Source organism: Caloenas nicobarica, chromosome 18, assembly GCF_036013445.1.
Source record: "Caloenas nicobarica isolate bCalNic1 chromosome 18, bCalNic1.hap1, whole genome shotgun sequence".
Classification (NCBI taxonomy): Eukaryota; Metazoa; Chordata; class Aves; order Columbiformes; family Columbidae; genus Caloenas; species Caloenas nicobarica.
The window spans coordinates 12446758-12470048 of NC_088262.1; the positions used below are offsets into that span (position 1 = coordinate 12446758).

Below are 23291 nucleotides of genomic sequence, written 5' to 3' on the forward strand. Positions count from 1 at the left end.
CAGCCCCTCACGGGCCGCTGTCCCCGCCGGCCTGCTGCGGTCGCTGCCGGCAGTGCCACGGGCACCTCTGCTCGCCATCCTCCCCTCCATGGTCAGACGTCGTGGTGGTGTGGAGGGAGGGCAATGAGGTGCTGGGAGCAGGACTGTGGGCATTTTTGGGGACATTTAAGGTCCCCTCCTGCAGTTTAGACCCAGCCCGCTCCACCCGGTCTGTCCCAGCTGGGGCTGCTGGAGGGGAGGTGAGCCAGTCCAGCGTTTCTCACCCCTCCCTGGCCGCTTGGTGGCTTGTGGCTCAACAGCAAGCCAGCGGTACTGCAGCACAGCAGACTCCGTAGGGATTTGGAGCCTAGGCAAAATCCAACGCCGAGGTACAAAGCTCAGCAGAAACACTCTCAGCCCCCACTTCCCCGTGGTCCCAAGCCCAGCAACACACTTCGAGCCATATGCAGAATTTTGTAGCCTCTGCAGAATACGAGGAGTCCCCTGGGATCACTTGCTGATCATCATCCAGCACAGTGTGAGAGATTCCTTGTTAGCGGTTCAAATTGCTCATCCACAATTAGCAAAGACCAATCCGGTATTTAGACACCTGCATCCAACAAGAACTGCCAACTGCATCATTTTGTATTAAACTGAAGATCTATATTCACCACAAAGGGCTGATGTGAGACTGTGAGCAGTGAATACACATGAGCTTTGACCAACACGCCCCGAGTGCCTGCGGCTAGCCCAACGGGAGACGTGCCGTTTGAAAACCCAAACAGGAAGGTGCAGGTGTAGCTCGGCCAGCCAAGGCAACCCTCGCAGGACAGTCATAGATGTAGAGACATCATTCTGGCTGCAGGATGAAAACGTCTCCCATGTCCAAATAGACTTTCCACTTGTGGTTTTCTCTTTCGTATATTCCACTGCTCGAGCTACTCAGAGCAGGGGCTGTCGCTGTCTCAGTGCCAGCTGCCAGCGACTGCAGGAGGACCTGGGCAGGAGCAGGCGATGGCAGAAAGACCTGTAAAGGTTACCCGGGTACGACAAGGAGGTGAGGCACAGCCCTCCGTCCCCCCATGCCTGCCCTTCGCCCACAGAGCTCAAATGAAAGAACACCGCCGAATTACTCTTTCCCTTCAATTGAAAAGCTCTGCTAGGGTGTCCACTGTATTTCTTTCTTTCCATGATCATAGAATCACAGAAGGGTTTGGGTTGAAGGGACCTTCCCAGCTCATCCAGTCCAAACCCTGCCATGAGCAGGGACATCTTCACCCAGATCAGGTTGCTCAGAGCCCCGCATGGAGGTTTCTGCATATATGGATTTGATCCCGCTATATTCATTATTATAGTTTCACCATTCGAGTATGGGAACTGAATACAACAACACAGAAAATCCATCCATCTGAATGCCACGCGGGGCAACTGCTCAGAGCCCCGTCCAGCCTGGCCTGGGATGTTCCACCTCTCTGGGCCAGTGTTCATGTCCTGGACTTTCAGTCCAGCTGAAGGTTTCCCGCAGGGGTCCCTCTCCCTTCCCAAGAGGCTGTTTCTCTCCACCCCGAGATGTGCAGGATCCACCAGATGCCTGGAAACACAAAGCCCTTCATTAGCAACCCAGCCTGACCTCGTCTCAGCAGTCTGCCGGGTATTTCCTTGGAAAGCCCACGCAGGCCCTGTCTAACATGTTAAATACCAGAGGCCGGGGCTGTACCGCGCGGGCTGGGGATGTCTGTGATGTGGCGGCAGAGCCTGTGAGTCCCTTTGCAGCTGTACAGGTGCCTGAAAGGGAAGTGGAGTGTGGAGCCTGTTGGTCTCTTCTCCGGAGCAGCAAGTGACAGGATGAGAGGAAACAGCCTCGAGTTGCGCCAGGGGAGGTTGAGGTTGGATCTGGGGAACAATTTCTTCCCCCAAGGGCTGTGGGGCATTGGAACAGGCTGCCCAGGGCAGTGCTGGAGTCACCATCCCTGGAGGGGCTGGACAGACGGACATGAGGTTCTCAGGACATGGGGCAGTGCCAGGGCTGGGGGAACGGTTGGACTCGATGATCTTGAGGGGCTTTTCCAACCAAAATGATTCTGTGTGGTTCTGTGCACACACGGTCCTGCGCTACCGGCCATCAGAGCCGCACGTCACACCGGACACCGGTGCATCCGCTGCCCGTGATCTGAGGAGCCTTTGCTGTTGCTGGAAGGGACGCTGCAGTCCTTTATTTTCATACTTCATTCCATTGCTGAATAAAGTTCAAAATTCTTGGAGAACGAAAAAAGCCCTGAAGCCGTGCAGGGGAAGCACGGGGGAGGCGTGACGGGCTGTGCAGAGACCGTTCGCCCGTGTCCCGCCGCCCCCGCGCGGCCCCGGCGCCGCCCCCGCGCGCAGCGCGGCCCGTCCGCCGCGCGCGCTCCCGCGGGCACGCGCAGGGACCGGCGCGCGGGGCCGGGGCGCCCCACAGCGCCCCCTGCCGGCCGGGGCGCGGCAGGGCCGGGGCGCAGGCGCCGTTGCGCTGGAGGCGCGTCCGTTACCAGCGGCGATGGCGGCGGCCAAGGGGGACGGGGCGCTGGGCGAGCTGGAGCTGCAGGGGGCCGTCGGCTTCAACGGTACCGCGGGGCGGGGGGCGGCTGGGGGCGGCTGTGGGGCGCGGGCTGCGTGCGGGCACCGGGCGGAGCAGGCGGCTCCGGGGCCCTCCCGCCGCCCTCGCCCCCGCCCCGCGCCCGGCTCGCGGGGGCAGCGCTGCCAGAGACCGATGCAAAGTTAAGAACAGGAAAAGTTTGACTGGATGGCAGGACTTCTTTTTTCCCAACTACCCAGCTTACTAGAATGAGAAGAGTTTAATTTCCAAAGGAAACCAACTCAGGTTGCACAAAACACTGTTGTAAACATTCGGGATGGGGCTGGGCAGCAAGGCTTCTCCAGCCGCCCGCCTTCTGGGGAAATTTGTGGCTTTGCAGCTGTGTTGAGGAGGTCATGGCAGCCAGGGCCGGATCGGCCGGTGTCCTGCAGAGCCCGCTGTGCTGAAGGGCTCGGGCCTCTGCGCCGTGTAAATCCGCCCGCAGCCGCGGGAACCACAGTGCGGTCCAAAACTCATCAGGGTGACCCTGGTGTTTTACACGGGGTTGTTCTGCTGAGCAGCTTTGGGGAGAACTGGAAAACTGGAAAGCTCTTTTTTTTTTTTCCCCCCCTCTTTGTGAGGTAAACCTTGGGGAGCCAGTGATTTCTGCAGCCGCCCGAACTGTTCACAGCCAGCGGATCTTTCACACCTTTCTCTTGCAGGCCGCGTACCCTGTGGCCTCGTCTGCCACCCTGACAAGGAGCACATTCTCTACCCCCTGGGATGTACGGTGGTGATTCAACACCTAGACACTAAGAAACAGAGTTTCTTGCATGGCCACACCAATAACGTGTCCTGCGTTGTCCTGTCCAGGGATGGGATGTACGTTGCTTCAGGACAAGTCACCTACATGGGATTCAAGGTGGATAATGCTCTCATTTTAACCGCGTAATATTGACCAAAGAAATCGGAGTTGGCTTGCCCGTGGTGGGAACACCTTTCGTTTATTTTTTTTCTTTTGTTGGAAAACAAATATCTCCAATGGGAGGATGTTGAAGGGAATGGGAAATTATAGTTACTCCATTGCTGGATGTGCCTTTATGCTTTTGTAAAACATTAAGCAGTCTGCCTAGGATTGAGGGATTTCTTAGTTCCGGTCCTTTTTATCCAAAGTGTTGTGGGCCTGTGGCAGCCTAAATCTCATTAGACATTAATTAATAAATGCTGTTATATTTAAAGTGAGACCTGAGTTCCAGAGCTGCTTAGGGCTTTCAAAAGCCCTTGACAGGTACCTACTTGCATTTTTAGACCTCTGAAGTTCTTTACGTTTTATTTTTTGCCTATTTGAAAGACCCTGAGACACTTGGAAGGAATCGAGTTTCAGTGTTTTCAGTATTTTAAAATCTAAGTCAAATACTCAGTGTCTCAGGGTAAATTTTGATTCTGAAATGAAGTAGAGCTACTCAAGTACTAAACTGGAATAATGCTTCTTACAGCACCTAATCTGAAGCATGTTTGTGTCAGTGGTGCCCAGGGCTGCATCAAAGCTTGGTCTGGGCTCCTTCTGACAACATTCCTGCCAGAGAACGTTGTTCTCCGTGATCCTGCGTGTTACATCTAATGCTCCGGCATCCACCCCTTCTGCTTTGCCCCGCAGGCAGACATCATCCTCTGGGATTTCCCGAAGAAGGAGTTACTTGCTCGGCTCTCACTGCACGAGGGCAAAATCGAGGGACTGTCGTTCTCTCCCAGAAGCGTTTATCTTGTGTCACTGGGAGGCCAGGATGACGGCAGGTAAGGATTTCCGCTTCTTGGCCCAAGATTTTTGACAAGAATCAGATTCTATGAGCAGCCTGAGAAATTTTTCCAGTGAGGGTGGTGAGAGCCTGTCCCAGGTTGGCCAGAGAGGTGGTGGCTGAACCATCCCTGGAGACATCCCAGGCCAGGCTGGACGGGGCTCTGAGCAACCTGAGCTGGTGCAGATGTCCCTGCTCATGGCAGGGGGGGCACTGGGGGAGCTGGGGAGGGCCCTGCAACCCAAACTGTTCTGTGGTTCTGTATGATTTGAGTCATGCTCCACAGAAGGAATCTGACAAATACATGTACCCTTGCTTCAGGAGCAGGGGATGTAAACTGCAATTCCACACTTTTGTGATAAAGTTTTTCTTGGATAGAATCTCTACAAAGTTACTTCTGTTGTGTACCCTGGTAGGAACAGACTGCAGGACAATAGGTTTTGTCTTGCTTTTGTTTTTTAGTAATTTACTTTCAAGTGATGTCAAAAAGCAAAGCTATTTGAAGCCTGTTCTCCTCCTGCAGGGTGGTGGTGTGGGATGTCAGTAGGAGAGAGGCCGTGTGCGGGAGCCCGGCCTCGCTGCGCAGCGCTGGCAATTGCAACGTCGTCATGTGCTCCAGCTGCCGCGACGAGGTGTTTGTTACTGCTGGAAAGTAAGGTTTTACTGAGATGAACGAAAAGAGCGAAAGAACCCCTGGCCCTGTTTCCTTTTACAAAGGGTCTTTATTTAACTACAAGGAAACTTAAGCAACTTTGTGCTTGTGTTTTTTCTTTTTACTCTGAATGGACTCATGAATATCCGTCACTTATCCCTTTAAGGCATTTCTGCTTGTTCTACATGTAACAATATGTTTTCAGAGCAGCACACAGGGACTCACATGCGTCACTTCTGTTCCTGATAGCAGGATTTTGTACTCAGCATTCCCTGTGCAGTGTTTAAAATATTTAGTTGCCAGTGTTTACACAAGAAAAGCAGTCAATGAGTGCCTCTGGACAATGGTTAATTAATGTCGAAACAATGATATCTTGCCGGTTGTTGGATCATCTCCTGTCCTCACCAGATGTGATGTACAGTTGGTCACTGCCTTGTAACAAAAGTTTGTACAAAATGTCACATTTTGCAAGGATTTGCGGCAGCCCCCATGTATCTAGCCTGACACTTAAACTTGTTGAGGGCCTGCACCTCCTTTTAAATCGGGGAAGGCTTTGAATGCTCTTGGCTGCACTTGCACTTATGAGTGCTTGTCTTTGCAATTTTAACACTTTGTTAAATGTAAGGGTGACTCTCTGTATATCGTCTCTGACGTCGTCAATTAAATTGCACTAGAAAATAGTTGAAAGTGTCCCGTACCGTTCAGTTCCTGTTTTAGGAGCTATGATTTCCCAGCACGTGTCTCTTTGGGAAATGAAGTGTCAAGGTTGTTATAACACATAATCGTCTGTAATCCTCACATATGTTTTTGCTGAACCTTTAAGATTTTTGATTTACCTGGAAAAAGTTACCGTAAGAGACTTCTGGCCTCTGATATTGTTCTTTTCCTCCTTATTAAAATATCAGAATAATGGAGCCTTGTGAAGGCTTTTTACTTCTTGTAGGACTGAAAAAAGTGGTAGGTTTCTGCATATATGGATTTGATCCCACTATGTTCATTCTTACAGTTTCACCATTCGAATATGGGAACTGAATACAACAACTAAGAAAATCCATCCATCTGAATGCCACACGGGGCAACTGAAAAGAGTTAGCATGTGTGTTAAGGTACGTTTCAGCCAATATGACTTTGCTAAACTAAGAAACTCTGTACAGATTGTGGGGGACTATGGTGGGTCCGTGGATTCCCTGATGGAGAGTATGGGAACAGAAATTAGCCTTGGAGATATTAAGGCCTACCCGTGAGAAAGATGGGAGTAAAGGAGTATCCGGAGACATTAAGGTGCACCCGTGAGAGAGAAGGGAGTAGAAGAGTAACATTGATGATAGCAAAATTAGCCAATGGGATGTTACTGCTGTAACTTGTAACCAATAGTGAAGAGACACATGAATTGGTAAAACTGTATGAAAATGCACTTGTGGCAATAAATGGCATCTACTACTTTTATCCTGGAAGAACTTGGTCTATGTCGTTTGTCCGTCTCAACCACAACAACAGACTAGAGAAAAACCACACATTTCTATAATAACGCTAGAAATGCTGGTTCCAAGTATGTGATGGCAGTGAAGTTCCTCGGCATTGGCCATGGCAGATGATCTCCCACGGCCTCTGGGAAAGAGTGTTCTGGATGCTCTTGAAGAGAAGCAGCACATATTACAGTCACGGGCTCTAGCACCCATATTTTTATGCTTCAAAATATTATCTAGATTTGGTTAGAAAATGTCTCACGTTCAGCAGTGTAAGTGTGATGGAACAAAAGCATTGGCTGGATTCCCCCAGGTGAAATCTTGGCAACACACTGAAATAAAACTGTTGATGCAGCCCAGTGCTAGGCTTGGGACACGCGTCTCAGTATCCAGACTATGATCTCTTTTTTTTTTTTTTAATCCTTTCTTATAGATGACAGATGATGATAATTATTTTTATCTTGGCACAACAAGTGGTGATGTCCTGAAAGTGAACACAAGCAACAAGCTGATGACTGCCTGTGGACCCCAGAAGAAGAAGTTTAGCATGGTGAGTAGCAGCTCTGTGACTCGAATTTTGTCCTTCTCCTGCTCTTTGTTAGTGGCTGAAAGTAGAGCAACCTGCGGGAGAACCATTACAAAGTGGATTCTCAGACTAACCCTTTTCCTGTGCTGTTAGTTCCTTGTATCTCAGTCTTGGTCCTGAAGTCTGAGACCATTGTCCTGGCTTGTTGAGCTTCATTTGGCTCAGAATTTGGGTTTTACATGAATCTCGTGTGTCATCCCACAAACTCTCTTGTACAATTAATCTGGTAAACATCATAAAAAGTGAAAAGCAGCAATAAAAATGGAGTAGTTCCTGACTTTTTTGCTTTTTTTTAAGAAGATACGAGCTGGAGCGAGGCAGAGGACATTCCTGGGAAGACTGGTAGAAGCACTTATTTGAGAGGCTTTCCCACACTGACTGCTGTAAGGTCCTATATTCAGATCTTACAAATTTGTTAAATTGTCTGGGCTGAAATTTTGCAAGACAGCTGTTTTCCACAGGAAGAAGGTTTTGGCAAAACTTCAAAACACTACAACTGCTCTTAAAAAAACCCAACCCCCTAGATTATTGTGTTTGTTCCCCATACCATTCTCCCCACTTCGCTTTGTCTTTTTGAAGTTCTGATTCTGCCACTGATGAGGCAGAGATCTTACTGAAAAAGGTAGTATAAATAATATAATTCAAGAGTTTATCATAATGCATATGCACAATTTGGACTAAACGAGGTTGCGCAGGGTACGTTGATTCTATTGCTTTTTAACTTCTGAGTTCTTGACTTCATAACCCCAAGGTTTTTTTAACTTAGCTTTTTTTGTCTCTAATTGGGACTCATGGGTATGAGTATCCTCAGACAAGAGTTTATCTCCTGAATAAGGAGCTTTTGGCCTTTTGTTGTACAAGAATTCTGCATGCAGGGAGCTGTAATGATAAAACAATCGGCACCAGCTAGTACACTTGTTCTTGATTTCTCTTTATTTGTTGCTATAAAAGGCTTCCTGTAGCTTCTTGGTTTATACCTTGCATAAGTTCGAATGTATTTTGCAATTCCGTTAGCAACATGAAAACCAGTGAGCAGCAGGGGCAGCGCTGCAGCGGGATGCCGGCTGTGCTGCTGGGGATGCCGTGGGGACGCTGTCCTGCAGGGCAGCAGGTCTGCTCTGAGAGCAGACACAAGACCAACAGGGGCTGTAAGAACAATTGAGCAGTCAATCCCAAAGAAAAAGCTACTCTGGACTTGTTTCTCTCAACCTCCTGAACTTTGCTTGTACCCACACAGGTTCTTACATGTGCCCATTCCAGATGAAATATTTATTGCATTACAAATCCCATATCTCTGGGATAACTTGGACCCACTGAATCCTTTGAAATATAGTTCAATGTTTATCTGTTCCAGAAGGGTGGAGAAGTTATTACTTGTTTTTCCCACTTATGCTGTAGGAATGCAAGTAGTTTATTTCTGTGTACATCTTAAATGCCAAGACTGAATGTATTTTGTTTTCCGATGGCAATGGTAAGTTCGCTGAAGGCGTGTCCTCGTGTGGGGACACCCGCACTGGCCACGGTTGAGCTCCTTGTCCGGCTGTCACCCTGCAGGGCTTTGCATCCGCGCAGGACCCGTGGCTGATCCGTGCTGTCTCTTATGGCAAGGTCTTGATGACTGTCACCTTCCCTTTCAATGCCTGCGTGCTTGGAGTCCTCCATCTCGCAGCATGTGCACAGAGCCCCTGGTTGAAGCCACCCACGGTCCTGAACTCCCTTGTCCTCAGGGCTGAGGGAAAGGTGCCAAATGCACTTGAAACAAAACTTCACCAAAAATACACTTCTGAGACCACTGCTAAAGAAGCGACCAGACAGGGTCACAAGCAGGATGCTGTGCAATTTGGGGGTTCAAAAGAAAAAGCCAAGGCTCAAAGCCAGACCACAGTCCAGTCCGTACTGTGAGGGGTTTTATCGTAAGGCAAATCCACAGGAACCGCCGTTTGTGGCAGAGACCTTTGGAGCATCATGAGCTTCAGCTGGCATTGCTTCTGAGAGTGAAAAGCTGAAGGAAAACAGGACCCTTGATTTTGCAAGAGGCTGACAAAATGTTGAGGAGAAGGGAAGATCCAGAAGTGGATCTCATCACAGCCGCCTGCCAGCCTTGTGGATGAGACCTGAGCTGGTAGGCGCCAGTCTGGCTTAAACTTTGTTTTATTAGTGTAAAGTGGTGGCAGCTTCTTACGATATGGCACTGGTCATTTGGGGAGCTGGGAGAGAAAAGGAGACATTCACACTGGATGGAAATAGCGAGTACTCCTCTCAGTCTCCTTTACCCTCCTGCTTAAAACAGGCATTTCTGGTCACAGACAGGCTTTTCGGTCAGACACGCGCTCAGCCCCGTCACCCCTTCTCCTCTCGCTCTCTTCCCTCGCTCTTCCCAATGCAGTTCCCTTATGCCCGACATGGGGAATTCACCAGGGCAAACCCGTATTGTTGCAGTCGCTGAGAAGGTGCTGGTACGTTTTTCTCTCCAGCTACTGTCAGTGCCTCCGCCACAGATCCACTCTCATACTTTCCAGCTCTCTTTCCCAGCTCCGTGCTGTGATTCCCTTTCCACCCACCCACTGCACATCTCTGCACACAAATAATACCTTGTCACTAGACTGTCAACAAGTGCTAGCTGAACACACGTAGGATCTAATGTTTAATGGCAGAAATTTCCAGTTCTAGCCTAACCTCCAATGCTAAAAGAGGTATTTCGCAGATGTTTTTTCAAGTCAAAACCACAGCATTTATCAAAACAAAACTATTTGCATCCTTGTTTCCACACAATTTAGTACATCACATTGCTAACCCTGCAAGTGTTGATTTTTATTTCCCCCCCCCTGCAGAGCTGTGTGCATTTCACAAGACATCTTGTGTATCTTTCTTGAAAATGTACCGTGCATTAGTACTTTTAACAAAACTTCTCCCCTCTTGAGCCATGCATCGCAATTCTATCTGTATTTGTGAACGAATCTCTGAAAACCATGTTCACCAGTTGCACCGGGGAGTTACAGTCCGGTGGCAAACCATGAAACTCCAAACCTGGAATCCACAGCCACCCCACGACGAGCATATCTTTGAAGAGTTTAGATACTGCTGGGTGAGGAGGAGATGTTTATTGAAAGTAAGTTGGGTCAACCTTAAACGAACTTTGCCTTTAGATACATAAGAATGTGTTTATTGTATAGACACGATCTGGAGATTTCTTTGTTTCTGTTTTGAAGAGGAGTGGCAGAATAGTTTGTTATGATGAAGCAACTTGTTTTCCATCCAGCTGGAATTAAGTTTAGGTGCCTTTCTCTAATGTGTATAAATACTGGAATAAACAGCAAAATTAATTTTTATCCCTGCCGCAGGCTTGAGGAGCTATAAGACACCCGTTCAAATGCGAAGAGGGATGTACAATTACAAATGCATTTTCAGAAATAGTTGGAGTGATTTGCATTATTAAAAAAAATAAATATTTAAAGGAGATGCACTGGAAGAGTTCATAGAGCATTCAAGAACTTTGCAAGAGATCCGAATGGGACAAAGAGCAAGAATCCCTGCGGGGAAGGGAACGGGCAGGCTGGATTTTTGATGGTGTTTTTATTTATAGTCATACTTCAAAGCACTGGTTTCTTTGTGTAAGAAGTCAATAATGGATGGTGATATTTTTAACCTCCTACGTTAGACTCTGCATTTCATCTACAAGAGGACTGGCAGGATATAAAATAGAGTATTCATCACATCATTAACGTGGACTGCTTGACTCTATGAATAACAAGTGCAGCTTTTAAAGCTTATAAAGCTGTTTACTCCTGGTAATTCAAAGAATAGGCTGGACAAGAAAGAAGCACAATTGTCAAATTAAGGTCGAAGTCAAACTCCGATGATTTTGAGAGCCTGGCAATGAATCCTGGCTGTTCTAAGCTTTTTTTTTTTTTTTTTTCCTATCTTAATAATACCTGCTTCCCTCTCAAATTGAAGAACTGAAGAGCATGCCTTGGAAAAATCAAAGCAGTCTTGGCAGCACCGCAAAAGCTTTAATTTATCAGAAAGGAGCTGTAATCAGATAAACTACGTAGTCATAGGTTGGATTTCTAATGCCGCCACCTGCCATAACGCTAAACTCAAAGGGCATCTGAGGTGGAAGGATTTCACAGGAAAAACCGCAGACCAGGAGATCAACAGCCAGGTGATGGGCCCGTGACAACGGGGGACTCGCCAAACGCTGCAAGCACCTCGTAGGGAGTTTTCAAAAGCATTGCTCAGAAACCGTTCTGCTGGTGGATCATCTTTCTAATTAAAAAGAATCCCTTTGTTCTTGTGTGTTTGCTAAGAATATTTGCATGAAACCTGGCGCCCTGCCTGCCGCCGTTGTGAGAATACGGCAGAAAATCCTCTCCGGAGGTTGTGTTTGTCACAGCGATCAGGCTGATGTTACAGGAGGCTGCGGATGTGCCGCTGCTGGAGCCAGACAAACGAAGAAATCCAGTGCTAATAAATTACAGATCGGGAGAATATTTTTCAGGTTTTTTTTCTGCAGTCCATATTTATTTGATCCTCAAGTTAAATAGTCTTTAAGCCGATGCGTAGGTAGGTGCAAGGCTGCCTGGATTGCCAGTGCTGGAATGCACAGTTACGCTTACGGTGATTTTGGTTTTTTTCCTTCAAAAGGTATAAACAAGCCTTTAAAAACAACCAATTGCTTCTATTTGGTTGGATAATTGAACTGAAGTAATTTTTCCAAATTCATCAGACCTTGTCTGTGGCTTTTGCAACGTCCTTTCTGGGTCTAAATAGCTCAAATGTCCATTTTGTTTTCTCTTCTTTCTTCACTTCTTCTCTCTCCTTCCTTAGATCCTCAGTCCTTTCCACACAGAAGAACAACACTTTCTGTCTTTCATTTTTTTAAACACTCTGAAAGTGTTAAATCCTGAAAATTTCTGGGGGTTAGGCCAGATTAATGCTTGAAAAGCACAGGAAGGCTGGGTGGTGCTGCTTAGATGTCAAACTTTCAATCATAAAGCACTGACATCTGTATTTGTTCAGCAATCACAAGGCAAGCCCGCAACGGTGATTTCTTCCTGAGGAATGAACGCAGAATTATTCTGAGTTGCCTCTTGGGTTACTCTTTGAGAATTGACTTCTTCGTGCTTTCACAACACTAAATGCTAGAGCTGGGGATTTTTTTTCCCAGAAGAACCACCACCAAACAGAAATTGTTGTTTTCACATAATGGCTTGGGCTTCAAGGAAAAAAAATCTGAACATTGCGAAACTGCTGGTAGGATCACAATGGTTGGCAATACTGCTTATTAACCTGGGGAGTGGCAAATGTTGCTGGAGTCTGGATTGTGACTTACAATGTCAATTCAACAACTCCTGCCCAGTCCCTGAGCTGCTCCCCACTGGTCTGTCCGGCTGGAACAGCTGCCGGCCACAGGTTCTGCAAGTGCCTCTGGGACAGGAACTTAGTTTTCAGTTCCAGTTTTGATGGCATAAAGCTCCTTTATTTAATTTTTTTTTATCCTTTCCGTTTCACTCATGCGTAAGTTCCCCCAAGCTAGTAGGGATATTTTTCCAAGTTAGAATATCAGGATTTAACCCCGTAGAAGTCATTTCACTCCTCTTGCAGCCTATCTTAGAGTCTCTCAGTGATTTTCAAGAATTAATCTGTTGTACAGGGAACAGTAATATTACTTCACAGGTAGCAGAACTGAAGCAGAGACTGACTTTTCTTAGACTTGGAATTTTGTGGCAAGGCTGAGGACTGTTTTCATTTATTTGGGTTTTTTTGTTGATTTTGTTGTGCATTTTTTTTTACTGTAGTCTGGTACTTTATCTACTGAAAAGCATTTCTCCTTTTTCTAATGGCTGACCTCCCATTGATCTACTCTTCTCAGTAAGTAGCAGAAGCCCATGTTGATGATGGGCTGACTCATTTCCAAAGCTTTTCTGTGACACATGTTTTATTACTAATAGGTGGGAGATGGGATTGCATCTTTCAGACAGAGGCCTGAGACGCAGAGGATCATCCTAAAAAGAGCTGTAGGAAAGACCATTTAAGCTGAGTTTTATCCTCTGTTGTTTTCATGGCTGATAGATGAAGAACACATGGAAGGAGAAGTGCAGGTGCCGGTACACGATGTGGGTATCGCTTGCTGGGATGAAGTCAGGCTCTGTACGTGGTCCCAGCTGCACTGAAGGATCCAAGATAATGCTGTTTGCTTGCTCCTCATACTGTATTAGTTCATATATACCTGCAATTAATAACTCTTTTCTCCCTTCTCCCTCTAGAGAGACACTCTTTAGCCTAGGTCAGTGAAAAAATACTTATAAAGCCATATTTGAGTGAGATAAGCACTGCTGTCGGGAGCACGGTAGAGACTCCGTTGTGTGTGGCTGCAGCAGAAAAGAGTCTCTGCTCCCATCCAATTGTGTTTTAATCCTGTTTTCTCGTAGGGAGTCACAGCTTTGCTTTTGCTGAAGACAGGAGATTTAATAGTCGGCACCGGAGAAGGGACTGTAGCTCTCTGTAAAGGCTCAAACTTCAAAGTAATGAAGTGAGTTTGTAGATGGGAGAATCAGGAGGGGAGAGGTGACAATTCCCCCAAAAGGGTCACGGTACAAGAACCAATCATTTCTACATAAAGGCATAATCCAAATAAATCTCAGTTTTTCAGTCCTGCAAACAAAATACACAGTATGGTTCCAGCATAATGAAGTTGAAGCAAACTGAAAATTACTGCATGCATTTGCACGGAAGTGCCCTACAGATCCTTCCTTGTAAATGACTGTTGTTTCCTTTGGAGCAGCAGGAGTCAGATCCTGAATTGAGGCAAAGCAAGATAGATTTGTCAAAGTCAGTAGAATTATGCTTATTTACGCCAGCTGAGAAAGAGTAGTTGCCATCTAAAAACGGGTTTGTTGGAGGACATGGGATTGTAAAGGAGGGCTCTCCTAATTTTATGGGCCCCTGTCTGGAAGTGCTGGAGTATTTGCAAGGCCTTTTTGTGCATACAAAATAGAAAGCTGCAGGCATCATTTCCCCATATGTGATTTGAAAATTGGGCTCACACCTATTCATTTGGCATTGTTTGAATATCCAATTTAAGTGTACAGTTCTGCAAGCTTAGCTTTGTACAATTGAAACTATTCTCAGAAGGTCTAAACTGTCTGGAAATATCCTTGAATATGGGATATTTAAGTGCACTTGAGCAAGAATATCAACAAAGGTGTTGTTACCTTAGGCCCTGTTCCAGAAAATAAAGTCTCCAAAGCGCTGCCTGTGCAAGCCCTGGCAGAGCAGCAGGTGGGACAGGCAAGATCATATGAAGTAGTAAATGTGACTAGGAATGAAATGTTAGTCCTGACCATGCTCTTGCATATTGATATCACAGCCTAGTACGGAGCTTTTTGAGGAAACAGCGAAAGTCAAATTCTATAGAAGCTGGAAGATGAAAGTGCCTCGAGGTCAATGTCAGGCCAAACCTCTGCTTTCTCTCCACAGGAGAATTCGAGTTGAAGGTGGTGTCACTTCCCTGACATGTAGAGGTCGGGACGACCAGTTCTTTATAGGGACGAATAAGTGCCAGATTTATCGAAGTGACTACGCTACATTTAAAGAGGAGTTGGTCGCCGTCTGTCACACCGAAGCCATCAACGACATTGTTTTTCCTGAGTGAGTGTAGCGGTCTGGGATGTATTTGGCTGGTGAAGAAGTTTGAGGAGCTGCCGCTGAGGTCAGGGTGCCTGTGTACGCAGCTTTTACCAGCAGGAACCCAGAGCCTGTTAACATCTGTACAGGATGATTGATACAGGTCATGCTGTCACCTACCCAAAAAATGCCGGGGTGATGGTGAGCAGCTGCTTAAAAGCAGAAGGCAGCAGTTCAGTTGGAAAACTGGAAAAATCACTGATCTACAGAAAGAGTTCTAAATAAAAGACTAGAACTATTGATGTTTGGGTACTGGCAGTGACGGCAGCCTCCCCCTTTTCTCCCAGGGTTGCTCTGCATTTGTCTTGTGAACAGACAGCAAATGTTCCCTTCCTGTGTAGTAGGATCATTACACTTTATTTTTTTTTTTTTTTTAAAAACCCCACAATGGATCATCTCTCCAGATAGAAAATGGGATTTTGATCCCAATGAAGGTTTTTCTTTTTGGCGTATTTTTATTGCATCGCTTCTTGACACAGCACAAAGAATCAAATCTCACCAAGGTACAGTGAAGTGCACGGTGCAGGAAGCCCTCCTCCCTGCCTGCCACCAGCCTCGAAAATCCACATCCTTCTCATTTAATGAGAAAATCAGTTGGAGCTTTAGGGTATTCTGATGCTAATACCCCTGATTGACATACCTGTGTTACAGGTATTAGCGATGATTGTAAGGACTACATCCCTGCATAGATGTTTAAACTTCCTATCTGTTACCTGCTCTTGAACAAAACATATTGCTGATTGGGAAATATGGGCTTAATTTCCCTGTTCTGGCTTATTTCAGAATACTTCACTTGCTGATGGTTATCCTGCTTGATAAAGCACCCATGCAAGCTGGGCTTGAAAGAGGCCACACTTTTGTTGTGCCAGTTTTCTCTGTCCTGGTTCATCTTTCTGGGCATTGATGGTGATGTTGAACAAAAGCTCGTGGTACCTTTCTAGATTTCACTTTCTGTCGTATCCCTAGGATGTGTGGTTTAGAGCTTATTTCAAAGCACTGCGTCCCATTGCTTTTGAAATGCTGCAGGCCTTTTTTTATTCAAACGTATAACAAGTATATTACTTTTGCCATCATTTCTATTGCCTTCAGCACTGTTGAATAGGAATCATCCAGTAAGCAAGATAAAAAATGACATCTTTACAATGTGAGGGTGCTGTTAGTCCCTGATGTTAAATCTGGGCAGGCAGCACTTTTACACCTACTTTTGTGTCTATTATATATAACACATGAAATTGTTTAGGGATTGAATATGGGAAATAAATGTCACAACTTCAGCAGAAAGAGTTCTTTTAGTTTCACTTTAACTGTTCCTTAAAATGAATCTTTCAAGAGAAACCAAACCAGGGGAATTTCAGGTGAGAAAGGTGATCCTACAAAAAATGCCTTTGTCTTAACCATGGTGATCCCTGTGGGGCAGATCCCAGTTGCAGGTTAGAAAAGCCGAGCTTTGAAGGACGATTTGAGATGTGACAAAGCAAGGAGCGTTTCTGTGTGCCCCTCCTTGTTACCTCTCCTCTCTGAATTCTCCAGGGGATTTTCGGACCTGTTCGTTACCTGCTCCACAAATGACATTCGAGTGTGGTACACCCCAGAACACAGGGAGCAGCTGCGAATCACCGTCCCCAATGTCACCTGCCATGCGGTCGAGGTCACGAGGGACGGCATGGTCATCATTTCAGGTAACGGTCAGTCCAGACCCGTGGTTGCTAATAAACATCAGTATGTTAAAATGAAGAGAGGATTAGGTTGGGAAAGGGTTTAAATTGAGTTCATGGCATGACCCAAAGGCCTCTTTGCTTGCAGCTGGTCCAATGGACTTTGCTGGCAGCCCCGGCATCCTGGTGCTGCAGTTACGGTGAGGGTGGAAGGCAAGGGTTGGAGACCTTGCTTTGGATTAGTGAATTCCAGCAATCGGGAATGCAGTTCGGTCTTATTTAAATTACCTAATTCTAAAATATTAACCCTGTTATATGCAACAGCTTCACCTGTGATGTATGTAGAGCACCTTTTGCATAAAGCTGCTGCCCATCGCCGTGTGCAAGCTGCTGACACAGGAGCTGCTGCAGTCCTAGAGCAGCCATGCAGCCTCCCCATGGTTGCCAAACCACTTTGTCCATAGCCAGAATCAAAAAGGAATTAAATTTCGATAGTTTGTTTGGGACCGTAGCTCTGCAGGCTATCTACAGTACAGTGGTTTTCATGTGTATGCTGGTGAGCTAACAGTGTGGGCCTTATGCGGGAACTTAATTAAAAAAACGGGTTCGTTTGGAAAGGAAAGAGCGACAGTAGCATGAGGGAAGTCTGTGCGCCTGGGTAGTCTGTTTCTTTCTGTTCATCAGCTTGGAATGATGGGAAAATCCGCGCCTTCGTGCCAGCTACTGGAGAGCCAATGTACGAGATTAACAACGCCCATAACTTCGGAGTGACGGCAATTGCTGCAACCAGCGACTGCAAACAGATCATTAGCGGTGGAGGTGAAGGTCAGGTAATTTTTGCTTAAAAACATGGAGCAGCTTCACACTCTCATCACAGGGCCTGCGAATTGTCTGGAACTGCTTAGTCAGAACGGGAGCTATTCTTAGCTTCCACTTGAGCAAAGGACTGAGTTCAAAAATATTAGCTTTTGAGATATGCAAATCTCTTGCTCTCAGAGGGCATAATGTAAAACAATGCCCCAATTTCTTCCGGCATGGTAGTTTTGGAAATCCTTCTAATGCAGAATATGCTCTTAATCCTTTTTGTTCATTTGTCTCTCCTCTGTATTTGGCTTATCTGCATTAGCCATTGTTTGCAAGCCTCTGTGTAACTGTGCTCTAGCACAGATTTTCTTTCTGTCATTGCTTTGGACGTCCTAGTCCTGTCCAAATTGACCTGTATGAGTTCATTTAGTGGCACAAAGTTCACTTTATGTCGCCATAGTGTCTGTGGGGTAACTTCCTAATTTTCTGGGATGGTACTATCTAGTTTAGGTGATGGTGTTAATAAAAGGCTCTAATAATAACTCAATTCCTAATACAATTATGGAAACAGTAAAAATCAGAAAACGTGTTGTAGGCATCATACCTGTGCAGTTCAATTAATTTTCTTCTGGCCACACTATCTGCTGTAGAGCAATAAGGGCAGCGCTGCCTTTTCTCACTGCACAAAGACATCAGGGATGATAAGCGACTTCAACCCTTCACTAATAAAAGAGCAGTTAAGTACCCTGGATGGTTAGTGCCAGAGGATGCAAAGACAAGGATCTAGATTCCGTATCAACACACACAGAAGGGCCCAGCCTCTAGTTAGTTGATCTCTGAATTAAAAAGACAGCTGAGACAGAATTAAAGCTAAAGGTTGGTTAAGCAGAAAGGAGAACTGCAGGGGTGCACTTGCAGTATTCGTTCGAAACACAAAAAAGGTATTCTGAAATGCTAATGGTTCTGTCAAAATCAATTCCCAGAAAGCTGTGACTTCCAGGGTTGCTGAAGGGATCTGGATGCTCTGAGCTTTTAGCAAGTGGGAACTGGACATCCAGATCCCTTTGGGAACTCGGCATCAGCCTTGAAAACGTGGAAGGTCAGCTCTCTCTGCCTTTGATGCCGGTGTCTAAATGTCTAAATTTTCACTAGGATTTGACCTTAGTGGAATGTGAAGGTGAATAGACATTGCAATGTTTGGCACTAGTGCGACAGGACATGCAAGGTGTGAAGGATTAAGTCCTCAAAGCAGGAAGATTTTTGCTGTTACCACCACAGGGAAAAGAGGTGCTTTCAGGCACGTATTTCACATCAAAGATTTAAAGAGCTGTTTTGTATTTACTTACTGGCATTATATGTAGGACAAATAGCAGGTTGCTTTTTTATATTCCATTGCAGAAGCTTTGTGCTTTGATCTTTAAAGCACCACTTGCAATAGATAATGGACTGGGTGGTTTTTCCTGATCAAGAGATGTATAAAATGAAGCATGGGAGAGCGGGAACTTGGCAAAAACAAGGTCTGGGGTTGATGGTCACGAATTCCTGAACCAAGTGGATTACACTCTGGAGAACTCAGTTCAGCTTTACAGGTCAGCTGCACGAATAACCCACAGGAAAACGGAGACAGTTGGGACCGAGTTGCTGTATGTGTTGGAAGAGAAACGCAGAGTTCAGGAAAGCTCCTCCTGAGCTCAGTCAGGACCAGCTGGTACCAGAGCAGATGTTTGTTGCTGATTTTCAGGTGAGGATCTGGAATATTGGTGAGAAAACCCAGAAACTGAGGGAAGTTCTGAAGGAGCACAGAGGTGCCGTGTCCTGCATCAAGATTAATAAGAATGACAAAGAGGGTGTCACAGCCAGTCTGGATGGAACGTGCATCATCTGGGATCTTGTGTAAGACAACATATAAGTATTGCAAAGCCACTTAAAGTACTGGTAATATCTGTAGGGTCACTGTGCCTGATTTGGGACACCACATAGCGAGGAGGAGGCGAAAAAGAGCATTAAGAAATAAAAATTACTACAAAGAACAATCAAGTCGGGGAATGTAGAACCTCCAATTCCAGAAACTTTTCAGAAAAGTTTAGACAAACATTTGTCTCAAGTTGTTTTCTTGTATGGGATCCTGCTTGGCCAAGGTGGAGCAGGTGATTTCCGAAGTTTCCCACTAGCTCTGTTTTCCAGAACTTTGTGACTCTTGTCGAGCTATTGTGGATCTGCAGACTTTCTGCGCTGGGGTAAGGACAAGGACATCTTTGCATAGTGAGTAGCACCTAGAAAGCATTCTGGATTAAAAAATTTCATTTCATATGACAGCAGATCAAGAGTCCTACAGGGAAGCTGTGATGGAAGCAGAACTGATAACCTGATAGGCTTCATGGAACCCTGAACTCAGACCAATACCTGAAAATATCCAAGTGGAGAGATCTGATGTACAGCACAGGCAGAGATATTCCGGGCAGTCAAAGTTTGGTTTTTTGACCCTGTTGCTCTGTCTCATTTTGGGGGTGTTTTGCAGGCGTTATGTAAGAAAACAAATGATCCTAGACAACACATTGTTCAAATGCGTGTGTTACCATCCCGGAGAGTACCAGATAATCACCAGTGGAACAGACAGAAAGGTGAGCAAAGCTGCAGGAACTCTGTTTGCAGTCCAAAACACGAAGTCTGGCGCTTGTTACGGGATGAAACTCCTGTACCTGCACAGAGGGTTGTGTTCCAGGGCGGTGCTGAAATCCGTGTGCTGTTCATGCACAGCTGAGCTCCCCTCTCTGCTCTGCTCTCTAGATTGTGTACTGGGAAGTGTTTGACGGCTCCGCAATCAGAGAAGTGCAAGGCTCTCTGTCGAGTTCCATCAACGGGATGGACATCACATTGGACGGAGCGTACTTTGTCACAGGTGAGTGAGTGGATGGAGCTGGAGAAAGGAGGTCATATTAACACCAGGAAAAGCAAGGCAGTGAACCAAGGATCTCAGTAAAGTGTGAAAAAACTGAAAAAAGGGGTCAGCTAAAGGGGAAAATAACATGAATCACTGAAGAAAAATACTGTGGTTCAGGCTGTAGTTCAGACTTGGAAGATAGTATTGTTCAGTCTTGCGAGATGTAATTGAAAGGTGAAGGCAAGGTTCAGGTGTCTCCAAGGGAAGGATACAGGGTTTCTTCTTGCCCTGCTCCTCATTTAGCTCAGCGGTGTTCACTGTGCACTTGAATAATTTGTTCAGGGGCCCCACTCCAGAAGCCTGGCAGTCTCTGTTGGATTGTGGTGAGGATGACTCCAGGCTCCATCCAGCCTCAGGCTCACACATTCCTCACCCTGGTGACATCTCTGCTGGGAGCCTGGCACCACCAGAGACCAGCCGTGGGATCGTGTAGGGCAGCTGTAGTTAAAATCCACGGATTTGATGTCAGTGCCAGTTCTTTTAGATTAACCTCTCTTTGGAACGCGCTCCAGATTACTGGTACCAGTTGCTGCCATAGCTCACTGGGATCTGCTGGTGAAGGTCCTGACCCTTCCGCTGGACACTGACCCCAGTAGAAAAGAAGCAGTTTTTGCCATAATGCCCGAGAAAACATATCCCACCCTTCCTAGGAACACCGAAGTGTTCCCCTGCCTGGGAGCTGGGAAGAAAAAGCAGCAGAGCTCAGTGTAATCATTTGTTCTTCCTCTGTGCCCAACACAGGTGGTGACGACCATCTGGTGAAGCTGTGGGACTATAACGAGGGTGCGGTGACTCACGTCGGAGTGGGCCACAGCGGCAACATCACCCGCCTCAAGATCTGCCCCGCGAACAAGTACATCGTGAGCGTGAGCGCGGACGGTGCCATCCTCATCTGGAAATACCCCAGCTTGGGCTGACAGCTGGTGCCGGAGCTGCTGGGCTGCTGCTTCCCCAGCCAGTCCTGGAAATGCTTTTTTCTTACCACTGAGTTTGTTTTAAATCATTTGTTCTATTAGAGTAAACAGTATATTTATACTCTCTGGTATGCATTTACCAGATCCTTAGATACCCTTTCTAGCTCAGATTTTTTTCAGGGGAGCTAAGAATTTGCTGTTTGGTTTGGATTCATCACTTCTGATAATCATCTTGGCAGTTGTAACACTTTGCATTGTTAACTGCCACCTTTCCTGCAAGTGTCAGCATTGTCTCACTTGTACATCTACTCATTTGTGGGCTCTCTCTTGCTTTCACGTGGTCTCTCTCTTCTCTACCCTCTTCTGTCCCTTATTTAATGAATAACTTGTTGTTTAAATTCAGTCTGCTGTGTTCATTTTAATTTGTCTGGTCCTGATTAAGGAAAAAGCTCTCAGCTCCAACTCAGGCGTTTAACTGGGAAGCTCTTGTGAGTCAAACTTTTAACTCAGTGTTCTCAAAGGAATACAGGGATGTCAGGGCTGCTTCATTTGCAGTGTCCAATTTAAAACTCTCTTCAGGAGCCTGGTTTTCAAGAGTGAGAGTCCAGTCGTTTCTGAAAATGCCCAGATGTTTCCAGCTAGACACACTCAAACTCCTAGTCATTGGCATAATTTTTCAAACAGGCTCCAGATTGGCATGAAATACATATTTTGTCTGAGAATGAGTACCCAGTATTGTATCTACTATTAAACCACTCTCAAGATACTGTTTGTTTAAAGATCAGTGTAGGCAGCCAGCCTGTGAAGTGATGCAAGTGAAGTAAATATTTCATTTGCAGGCATTGAAGGCCTGTGAGAATTCTGTCATAAATTAAAATGGTAGCAAAATGTGGCATTCCTTAATGTTGAGGCTTACAGACATTTTAGTTAACTAAGATGATGATTTAAAGGCAATGTCAGCTAGACAGGGTCATACCTGTCTTGATAGTATTAGCTGTTCTGATAGACAACAGGGGGGTGGCAATTTAAAGGTATGATTGGTTTTTATTCCTTATATGCCACTAAAAATATTTACTACTCATAGCACAATAGAGGTGGATCCTTTTGGATTGGCTCGAACGGTATCTGCACATATGTTGTCCATCAAACACTAAGCAAGTCATATTCCTTCTGATGAAAATATCTCTGCTCTTCTTAATGGGGTCTTGAGCAAAGGAATCAAGTCATTCCATTCTCTTTTCCTTTGGAGTCAAGACTTGATGCTGTGCAGCGATAAACGCTCCAGCAGGTTTTACAAGCTCTGCAGCAGCGCTGGCTGTGGTTTGGAAGGCAGGAGCGAACCACTGGAATGTGGGACAGACAAAACGTTTGTGCTTGTGCCAGGAGAGTGAAAGCAGCAGAGGAGCCTGTGAAGGCTGACCAGTCCTGGAGACCCGTGTCACCACCAGCTCCCCGGGGGGTCTGGAGATGCAGATCCCCCTTGTCAGCAAAGTATTAGGTGGGTGCAAAAGTAATTGCAGTTTAGGACCATGAACTTTTAAATCATTCTAACTAGGCTTAAATGCATCTTTATTAATCAAAATAGGCACCATTACAATCAACACATTTTTGCCAATGAGAAAAAACTTTTTTTATTCCTTTAGCGTAAAAATTTGTGCTTCGGCATTTGACAGTCTTGGAAAGCATCCCATTCCCATCAGATCCCACCAGACCTGTCATTACAGGCAGGAGGAGAATCCAAGTACCCATCGCGGATCCCAAGTCGTGTTTCAGAGTGGCCGTTCTGGGCTGTCAGGACCAAAGCCCCGCGCACTCCTCCTGCACCGGCCGGTTCTTCACAGCTCGGAGGAGCTGGCACGGTGACAGTAAAGGCTGGGGAACCCCACGGTTTGTGACAGCCAGGCAGGGGGCTCAGGCCCCGGCTCTGTCACCTAGCAGGTTTGAAAACGGGGAGCAGAGCTTCTGGAGATGTCCCGTCCTGCCCAGCTCTATTTTCAGTAGGAAGCAGCATCACTTTATCAAAACCAGCCCAAATTTCATGGACACAGGCTGAATTGTGTGCCTGGGTGGCTAAAAATGCCACCAGCACCCTGGCTGGTACCAGCACTGGTGTGGCCAGCAGGCCCAGGGCAGTGACCGGCCTGTGCTGGGAATGGGGAGGAAAAACCGCGAATCCTGGGGGCAGTTTTGGGCCCCTCACGCCAAGAAAGGCCTTGAGGTGCTGGAGCGAGTTGAGAGAAGGGAACGGAGCTGGTGAGGGG

The 23291-nt window shown here is 46.3% G+C and overlaps 1 protein-coding gene across 1 annotated transcript; it reads left to right on the forward strand.

Annotated features, from left to right (window-relative positions):
- The first annotated feature begins 2501 nt into the window (after positions 1-2501).
- On the forward strand, positions 2502-21125 carry CFAP52 (cilia and flagella associated protein 52). Its single transcript, XM_065647867.1, has 14 exons — positions 2502-2579; positions 3253-3452; positions 4188-4324; positions 4850-4978; positions 5985-6084; positions 6878-6994; positions 13462-13562; positions 14510-14680; positions 16247-16395; positions 17056-17201; positions 18917-19068; positions 19694-19796; positions 19963-20074; positions 20858-21125. The coding sequence occupies exons 1-14, from the start codon at positions 2513-2515 to the stop codon at positions 21031-21033; spliced, it is 1860 nt and encodes a 619-aa protein (XP_065503939.1). The 5' UTR covers positions 2502-2512; the 3' UTR covers positions 21034-21125.
- The last annotated feature ends 2166 nt before the right edge of the window (positions 21126-23291 follow it).